Source organism: Apis mellifera, linkage group LG8 (assembly GCF_003254395.2).
Source record: "Apis mellifera strain DH4 linkage group LG8, Amel_HAv3.1, whole genome shotgun sequence".
In the NCBI taxonomy this organism is placed as follows: Eukaryota; Metazoa; Arthropoda; class Insecta; order Hymenoptera; family Apidae; genus Apis; species Apis mellifera.
This window is the reverse complement of record NC_037645.1, coordinates 1,752,836-1,762,812: the sequence shown is the minus strand read 5'-3', so window position 1 is coordinate 1,762,812 and position 9,977 is coordinate 1,752,836. Positions and strand designations below refer to the sequence as shown.

General features: G+C 26.0%; 1 protein-coding gene across 3 annotated transcripts; it reads left to right on the top strand.

Moving 5' to 3' along the window:
• Positions 1-5,740: 5,740 nt before the first annotated feature.
• Positions 5,741-8,961, top strand: LOC412444 (chymotrypsin-like elastase family member 2A). 3 transcript variants are annotated; one of them, XM_006558885.3, is made up of 5 exons: positions 5,741-6,473; positions 6,894-7,158; positions 7,622-7,767; positions 7,944-8,215; positions 8,631-8,961. In XM_006558885.3, the coding sequence occupies exons 1-5, from the start codon at positions 6,383-6,385 to the stop codon at positions 8,811-8,813; spliced, it is 957 nt and encodes a 318-aa protein (XP_006558948.1). In that variant the 5' UTR covers positions 5,741-6,382; the 3' UTR covers positions 8,814-8,961. The 3 variants fall into 3 exon arrangements, with proteins under 3 accessions (XP_006558948.1, XP_006558950.1, XP_006558949.1); XM_006558887.2 differs by having other exon boundaries at positions 6,358-6,473; positions 6,912-7,158; XM_006558886.2 differs by having other exon boundaries at positions 6,358-6,473; positions 6,909-7,158.
• The last annotated feature ends 1,016 nt before the right edge of the window (positions 8,962-9,977 follow it).

Here is a 9,977-nt window from a genome sequence, read left to right as displayed (position 1 = left end):
AACATGAACAAATAAAATGAACCATATCACGCGGATAATTAAAGTTTTCTTAGAAACGAAAGCCAATCCGTGTTAATATATGTATATCTATCCGATATGCAACTAATAAGCAAAACACAATATTTATCATCTAACATAAAAGTAACAAAAATGTAAACGATAAACAAATGAATGCCTAATTATATGTATAAAAATTGTGTATATTTAGTAAGTGAATGTTCGTTTTAAGAAGTGAACAAAACGAGGCAAATTTAAGACTGTATCGCAAGAAAATAAACGCTTGTTTACTTATTTTATTCTAGAATCAGTAAATATAGACGAGCGTATAATGAATTGTTAATATAAAATCCAATATAAATAGTGATGCAATGTCTATTTAAAAATATTAAATTTATTACTGAATTTAAGAAAGAAATAATTGATTCTCTAAAGGAATTGAATTTTTAATTTTTAAATCGAATTTGGTAATAACAGTGATATTAATTAATTTTATTTAAAAATAATAAATTTATTATTAAATATTATTATTAAATATTAAATATTTTAGTAATATTTAAACTTTAGAAAAGTTTAATCTCTGTGAAAACTATTTGTATGATGGTAACACTGTCATAATTGGTAATATTGATTGCTAGTATTAGATTATTATTTCATTTAGACAAGAATTAATAAATTAAATTTTTCAACATTGCCCAACGAATTAAAATGATATCCGTGAAAAAAAGTAAATTAAAACGAAAAGGTGCTATTGTATAAATTAAGCCTTATATAAACAATCGATAATTGGAACGATCAAGCAACGAACACGTTTGCGATTTATCGATAATGATATTGTATATATATTTCCATAAAATACTTGGTTAAACTTAATCATTCGATAAATATCAAATTATTTAAAAAATTTTCAAAAACAATCTTTCAATCTTCTCATTTTTTCTCATAGCAAATTATATATATTCTACGATATTAATCTTAACTTTGCTATCAAATATTCTCAACAGCTTTTAAGATTTTAACCAATAAGATATCGATACGAGCGATGAATCGAATGATAGAAGAAATACAACGAGGTTATAATCATAATAACATATTTTAATGAAAATCTGAATTGTGTAATCTTGAATAGTACAAAATTAACGAAAGTAAAATGTAAGTATGTATTGAAAAAAATACATTAACATTTCTTTATGTATTAATCTCTAACATGCGTTTTTCAATATCTCGCTGTATTTCTTTTACGAAAAATATATCTTAAACAAATGATTATGTATCCAATATTAAAATCGCCATGGTTTACTATACAATTGTTATCTATGTGCGATATAAAATCAAATTTGCTCAATGTATTTTGTGCATCATTCGTAAGCATATATAAACCTATTTGAGTACAATTTTTTTTTTTTTTTTTACTTAAACAACAAGAAAAAAGATACGGAAGTATTGAAAACATTTTAAAATGATCTGTTTATTATTATTATTTTTTTTAATAAACAGATTCTGTAGTCTTAAAGAATAATATATAATGGATTTATAGATATTCATTTTTTAAAGTACCAAAGGTTTTTTCTTATGCTTATTTCTCATTATGGAAACACAAATTGCTCATATATGTCCGTCAAAATCATATACATAAATAATTGAGCCTGAATATATGTTATATTATATTTATAAGCAAATGCATAATACTTCGTTAATGACAATGTTTCATTATATATCGTTCAAAACAATTACAAATGATTCATAAAATATCAATCATTTTTCATTATCATGCATTTAATCATAAGCTCAAAACTTTTTTAAAATATTGACTTATATAAGCAATAAAATTACAAATTTACTCAAAATATTTCACGAGAAGAAATAATAAATAAATATTTTCTTATATTCATTATATTTAAGTTCATGAAGCTCAAACAATTATTTTTCATTTTCAGAGTTCATTCTTTGTTTAAAAATATATTTATTTAATTATTGTTTTAAACAATATATTTATGAGACGTAATAATAATTCTTTGTAACTATTGTGATAAATTTTGCATCTTTTTTCGATCGGTATGTAACCATATAATTATTATTAACCATATAATTAAATATGATGAGGTTCGAATAAATTTTATGTTTAAAAACGATCAGAAAAATATTCATACATGAATATATAACATATGATGAACGAGATTCATAACGAAAAAATATTTGATGTAAAGAATACATATATTTTTAAGATAACCGAAACAATATCATTAAACAATGTTCCTTCACTTCGTTACCTTTATATATTATTAATAATAACGATTTCCTATAAACATATATAATGTATAAACAAAAAATGAGAAAACAAAGACGAAAAATTAAAAATTGCAATATAAAAGATTATAGTTTTTCGAAAATGTCCAGTTTTACATTATATCCGATACTGATTGTCTTTTTATGTTTTTAATCCTTGAAAAAGATAAAAGAATTAATTATTGGGACATAGTGCGAAACGAAACAATAATTAGACAATAAAAAACAGTTCTAAAAAGCAATCGTGTAAAGGAAAACTTCTTTCAAATTTAAAGAACTTTCACTTCTGACTGAAAATATATATAAAAAAGTCTTTGAATTTCATATTTTCTTGTAGTATTTTATTCTTTTGAGGTTATCTTGTTGTTCATACAGAACTTCGAGTCACGTGAACATTTTCTTATAATGCTGTATTACAATCATTAATCGTCAAAGATAATCGTAATCAACAAGGATTAAAATCATGAAAAACTTTGTTAAACTTTTTGACATGTAAATATCTCGAATATTGTAAATACATTCGTGTTTTCATCCACCCATTAATCAATTGTATATTATGCAATATAATTGTATAACGCAATATAATTGATAGAAAAAAGTTTTGAATTATTCATTGTTTCTCAATAAAATTGAACATATGTAAATTTTGATTCTTATGAACTCCATCTTTCGAATATGATTTAAAAAAAATGTTTATCATATCATAAAATAATGATTTTTTAATTAATAATAATAATGAATAATAATCTTTAAATATATAGTCAAAAACAGAATGTTTTGTCAAATATCTTTAATTGATTTCATGAAAATACTTTCGAAACATTTTTAACTTTTTTTAAAGTTAAAGTTACAAGCCAATTGATTTTTGGGAATTATTGTTTTTTATTTTCTCAAATATGAATCTGTAATCGTCCAACATTGTTATAACATTCTTTGCTTAAGAAAAAATATGATTGACTATATATCACTGTATCGTCAATTAAATTTTATAAGATACTTTGTAGTAATTTTTATCTTCTAAATGGAATTAATCTATTCCGTCTTCTTACACATTCAGCATGCTTATTATCTCTTCTACACATATATTGTAACGATTTATAAATCTGAAACACACGCTATATTAATTAGGCTAATTTGCTTACGCGATATATTATTGTAAATTCGAATCTTATATTAATCTATATTGACTGGAATGATTAAGAAAAAACAATCGATTGTAATAATGAAAAAAAAATAATAAATAAATAAATATATGTATTATATTATATATATAATCTATGAGAGAATTTCAAATTGATATATACATATATATATATATATGTATATATATATATATATATATATATATATATATATATATATATATATATATATATATATATATGTATATATATATATATATATATATATATATATATATATATATATATATATATATATATATATATATATTGTAATTCAATATTAAAATTAATTAAAATATATCTAATATCAAAGTATTCTCTTGCTTTATTACATATATCCCTTTTCTAATTATTACATTGTATTTTTAAATGTATACAAATGTAGATTCACTCATAACTTTTTAAATTTAATTATATTATAAAAAGGAAATTATATTAATAAATTTTATAATGATTATATGATAATAATTGATAATAAAAATTGAAAAGTATATAATGTAGTATGCAAGTGTAGTAAATGGTGCATGAATTATGTTCTTTAATAACATCAGAAAACAATTTTTAGAACTTTCTCCATTGTAATTAATGAGTGAAAATAGATATCAGTCTTTCATAAATATTATATGTATATTGGAAACAAAAACGGAAGAAAATATATTTCTTTATTCATTGATATTCATTCTGAAAAAAATATATTGAAAAATAGAAACAGTTCATTTCAATGATCTACACGAGAGAATTTCAAATTGAATGTGAAACATATAAATTAGGGTCATGTTTAAATTGCTTTGAAAAAACAAAAGAATCGCTTTCATCGATTTTACTATCTTCACTTTCACAATTTACAATCTATAAAAGTATTATTTCTGGACGCATTACAAATAATGCAAAATTCCATAATATTAATATGAAAGAATTAATTGAGCCATAGAAAATTTGAGTGACAGCAGAATATTTATGAGAAATGACTATGCTCTTTCTTTTGAATTCCAAAGAAAGTAAAAGGAAATGTTTACATTCTTCTTATTTTGTTCCAACTATGATTTATATTATAATATTTTTTAAAACTTTATTCTAATCTTGTAATTTATAATATTAAAAACCTGTTTTTAAATGAATTATTAATAATTGAAAAAATTTTTCTCATGAAAAAAGACTAATAAATGCATTCAAGTTGAAAATAGTTATCTCAACATCACTCTGCATTCCTCCTCACTTTCCTTGCACCATGGAAATGGCCTCGATAAGAGTAACCCTACAGGTTGTTTCAAAAAGAATGGAGTTTCATTATTTTAGATCTTAATTTTCTCATTTCTTAATTTTCTCATTCATAATTAAGACAAAATTCAAAACTTATTAGCACGATCACAAAAACTACGTCGTTTAAAAAAAGAAGAAAACGATAACTTTTCATATTCAAATCATTTTCAATAAATATTTGAAAAATCATTAAAATTTATCTTAATCTAAGAAAACTATTTTAAAAATATCTAAATTTTAATTTTATAAATCTGTAATTCTATTAATTTTATGTCTAAATTTTGAGAAAGAAAAAATTAAGATCTAATCTTAAGATCTAAAATCATAAAATTGCTGATTTTTAAATCAATTAATAATTAAATTAATTAATTTATAAATTAATATAATTTTTGAAAATAGATACAAATTTTGAAACGTCTTCTAGTTTACTACTTAACATCACTAACATTCTCATTATAGTAGTGAAATTGACAACCTGTATATGCATTTATGTTTCTCAACAAGAATCCGTTTCTCGAAAGAATGATTAATAGGTCTATTAATAATTAGATTGCTGTCTCAAATAATTCAACAATTGGGCTAAACAAAATATTCATACCTCTAATTTCATGATGATGCATAATTATGAGAAACTACAACTAAATGGTTCATAACGGATTATATATTGCGAACTGAAAGAAATCTGTAACGCAGAATGTCTTAAGAACGCGAAATGAATTTCTAAATCTATAATTTGTTATGAAAATGTCATAGTTTGAAATTTGAAAAAAAAATTAGATATTTTTAAAATATTGAAATCCCAAATAAATCCAAAAATTCCTAATTTTTTAAAATCCTAAATATACTTAAGTAAAAATAAAATTTCTTAATTAAGTATCAAATTAATTAAAATCTAAACCAACTTCGTATAATTTAATTTGGAATATGTTTAATGAAAAAATATTTGTCTTTTAAAGAAATTTAAAGAAAATCAAAATTCTTCTCTATTAAGTTTCTTAAGTATATTTTTTTGATGAAATCTGTTAACGAAAAGTAAAATTGTAAACAAAATATAAAAATATAAAAAAGGAAATCAATATCCTATTCGATCGAAAGATCATTTTAATTGGATTTGTAAAACATTACAAAGATACACGGATTCATAATCGCATCCGAGCGAGACGAATGTTTCTAATTGGTATGAAAAGAGCGAGGAAGAGGCAGAGTGATACCAGAGAGGTAACTTTCGTTAGTGAGAGCGATATTCGTCTGTTTAAGAGCTGCCAGTTTCCACTCGTTCGTCGTGATCGCAAATATATTCCCCTTCTTCGATGGCAATCGTTAACGATCACTTTCTTCTAAGTAAGTTCCTTCGAAGGATTTACTCGTTCCAGTGATCGATCCACCGCAAGGATTTACTCGTGCTCTTGCTACTTCTCTTACATCTTCGTTAAATATAGTATGAAACATCTTTTCTTCACTACTTATTTACTCTCGATGTGCGTGTGTCCATTTAACGCAGATACGATGTCACCTGAAAATTGAATCAATCAATTAGTACAAAAAATTTGAATTATACATTGTGGCAATTAAATCTGAAGAATATGAAGAGCATGAAATAATAAAGTATATACGGGGGGTCGAAGAAGACAGTTGGTGCACTTTCCTTGTTGGAAATGAATTTTCGCGGTGGACTGGCGATACTTTTATTCATTCTTGCGGAGATTAATTGCGCGATTTTGAGAATCGTACAGGAAAATCACTTCTGTAAGTGCATCACTTAAATATTTTTGCAATAATAATATTTCTCACGTATATATATATATACATATATGATATACACACCTATTTCTGTGAATCACATAAATTTTTTATTTTCCTTCTTTTTGTGCAAAGATCTTTCACGAACATTGATATTACCATTGACATTGCAAAAGATATCTGTTTTTTTTTTTCATAAAAGATTATCCCAAATAATAATTTCTTTCAATTCTAAAACAGAAGATTATCTTTTATTTCTTATACTTATTTATATCAATTCAATATGATTTCTAATTCTTTTTAATCTTAATTAATTTTTTTGATTACTCTTGTATAAATCATTCAATTTGTACACATTTGATCCATGCATCAGTTGGCTATGCACAAAAGTCAACTAGGTGGAAAACATGAGTTTTTCAATAACAGCTTGCGGATGTCCAGCAGCGTCGCATAGAGAGCCACGTGCGATTCTGTCAGCGAAGAACGTCAATTCCTCTTCACTGGGCGAGGAGGAGAACGTGAGGACAACAACGGGTCGAATATTCAACGGGAAGCCGAGCAAACGAGGCTCTTGGCCTTGGCAGGTGTCTCTCCAACTCCTTCATCCAAAGTTAGGATTTATCGGTCATTGGTGCGGTGGTGTTCTCATCGAGCCCACTTGGGTCGTCACAGCTGCTCATTGTATTCATAAGTGGGTTTCACTTTTCATTGGATTTCTACAAATTTAGTAATGAGAAATTAGATCAGTATATATATATAAAGTGATTTGGAAAATTTGAAATAAGAATTAATGAACATTGGAAGATTTCAATTAAATTATAAAGAAAATAATAATTGAAAAAAATATTTTAACAATGATACTTCTTATTTATTTTATAGAAATTAATCTTACATTGTAGAATTTTTGTCTTATCAATTTTTTTTAATCTTTAAAACACAATGTATAAATTTTATATTAATATATATTTTAAAATCATGGATAGTTTTACTTTTTTTCTCTCTTGAAATCCAGAAAAAGTTGGAAGAAAAGAGTTAAAATTAAAATGAAATATAGTATAAGCAAAAGTGAACACAATAAAATCTCGTTGCTAAACTAAAATATATATATATTTTTCACCTTTGAATCGCCTATAAACTCCAATATTTACTTACAGCGAGCTTTTCAATTTACCAATTGGTGCACTATGGACGGCAGTCGTCGGGGAATGGGAATTAAACTCCGGTGGACGTGGCTCGGCAAGGCTACCTGTTGAACGAGTGATCCTCCATGAGAGATTTAACAATTATTTACACGATATCGGTATATACATATAAATAATTTTAACATACATATGAGAAAAATTTGAAATATTCCAAGTAAAACAGTAATTTCTTTTAAGTATTATAATTTTGTAATTATTCACATTTTATTTTTCCATAAATAGATTAGAAAATAGAAGGAAAGATGAATTAATAATAAGGAAACATTGTTTTCAGCATTGATGAAGCTAGCTAGACCAGCCCCTTTATCTAAAGTAGTACGAACAATATGTTTACCGGAACCGGAAGAGAAGCTTGCGAACAGATATTGCGTCGCTTCTGGCTGGGGTCGATATGGTCCCTCCCAGTCACTTTCCACTGCACTTCTAGAAGCCTCAGTGCCATTACTAGATCTTGAAAAATGCACGAAAGCTTATGGGAAATCGGTATCGCTTCGGAATGGCCATCTTTGCGCCGGTCACATTGATGGCTCGACCGGAAGTTGTGTGGTAAACAATATATATTTATCTTAAATCAATTGAATCTAAGTATATGATATTAAAATTTCTTTTCGAAAGAATGTAAATTTTTATTCTTTTTATCTCTATTCAAATTCAAATTCGAAAATCGTTTAAATTTATCACATGTTGCATCATTAAAATCTACTCAACTAGATTGAAATTTTTGCATTCTTCCAATAATCACACACAATGATATGATGGATTATTTTCCATTAATCTTTCTTTTATTAAATTTTAATTTCAATAATATTTCACGAAGTACAATAATGTTATTAAAATTATATATATTCATAATAATGTAATGAGTATATTTTAAATATTTTATAGGTAATTTAATCTAATGTTTTTCTAAATTTATTAAGCGTTTAAAGTGATATATCAAAAAAGAGAAAATATTGTTCAGGGCGATTCTGGAGGACCATTACAATGCCGTCGCGCAGACGGTGTATGGCAACTGGCAGGCGTCACTTCTTTTGGATCAGGATGTGCCAGGCCAGGATATCCTGACGTCTACACTAAGATTCAGTATTACGTTAAATGGATAAGAAATACTATGAACAGTGACGACGATACGCAACTTTTTTAATTTTAATCAACATGTTATTAACTCACGTGTACCTTGAAATGTAGATAATATTTATGTAAATAATTAATGTGAAGTAGAAGAATCATTGTATATATTGACATAAATATACGCAATTTTTGTATGTTTCAATATATAATTAATTTTAAAACAAAAGTTATTTTTTTTGATCTTAGAAATATACTTTAAACTGAATCCGATATTAATTTTAAACGTTCCATAATTAATTCTAAATTTTCACCAACCTAAATTTCTCGTTACATATCCCACTTTCCTTTCATTCTAAATATTCTACGCATTAACATTATTTTCTTATCGATTCAAGTTTCTTTCCAATTTCGAAACAATTTCAAAAAAGATATTTGTACAATTGAAAACCATAAAACCTCGATATTCCAATAAGAAATAGAGCAAATACGTACACGTATGTACACTACACCACATACGTATAGAAATGAAAGCGTAACCGCTGGCAAGTTCTAAAGAAAAACCATTTGCCAGGGGCTAAGATATCCATCTATGCACACCACGTGTACATGCATCGAAACGATACCGATGCCTCATGTTGGGAATACCAACATCTGCATTTATATGACTCTCGTGCAGGAGAAGGTAATCTGAAGTTGTTTCACCCTTTCTGAACGTCGTGGATTCAACGTTACGCAACCCCGTGATTGTGCGTATGACATGGGGAGGCGATTGCATTTCCTCTTCCCACCTCATCCACCTTTCTCCCTCTTCAGTCGATGAAATTAGAAGTATCGATCTACGGGGAATGCGTACATTGTGGTAACTAAGAGAAGCAGAGAGTACACAAATTACGCCGAGGTGCATCCATTAATTAGCTTAATACGACCCACTTAACATACGAAAGGATCCTCTGATCAAGTTTCGTTTGCAGAGCTGCTTATTCACTGTATTTCTGTTATGCAAAATTGCATATATCATGTTCAAGTGTCATCGATTTTTTTTTGTATTCTTACATATCATTTGTAAATTAAAATTAATTAGCGATTACTTTTTTAATTACTTTTGTTTCTTTTCTCGTTTGAGAATTGAAAACAAATTTAAAAGTTTTTTTTAAAAATAGAAAACATACATGTTGGTTTCATGAATAATGGAAATTAAAATCAATTTATAAAGATATTATTCTTGGATATCATGTGA

Coding starts and splice junctions, on each gene's coding strand:
- LOC412444 (XM_006558885.3), top strand. CDS start 6,383: ATGAATTTTCGCGGTGGACTGGCGATACTTTTATTCATTCTTGCGGAG. Junction 6,474..6,893: donor CGTACAGGAAAATCACTTCT/GTAAGTGCATCA, acceptor TTTCAATAACAG/CTTGCGGATGTCCAGCAGCG. Junction 8,216..8,630: donor GCTCGACCGGAAGTTGTGTG/GTAAACAATATA, acceptor AATATTGTTCAG/GGCGATTCTGGAGGACCATT.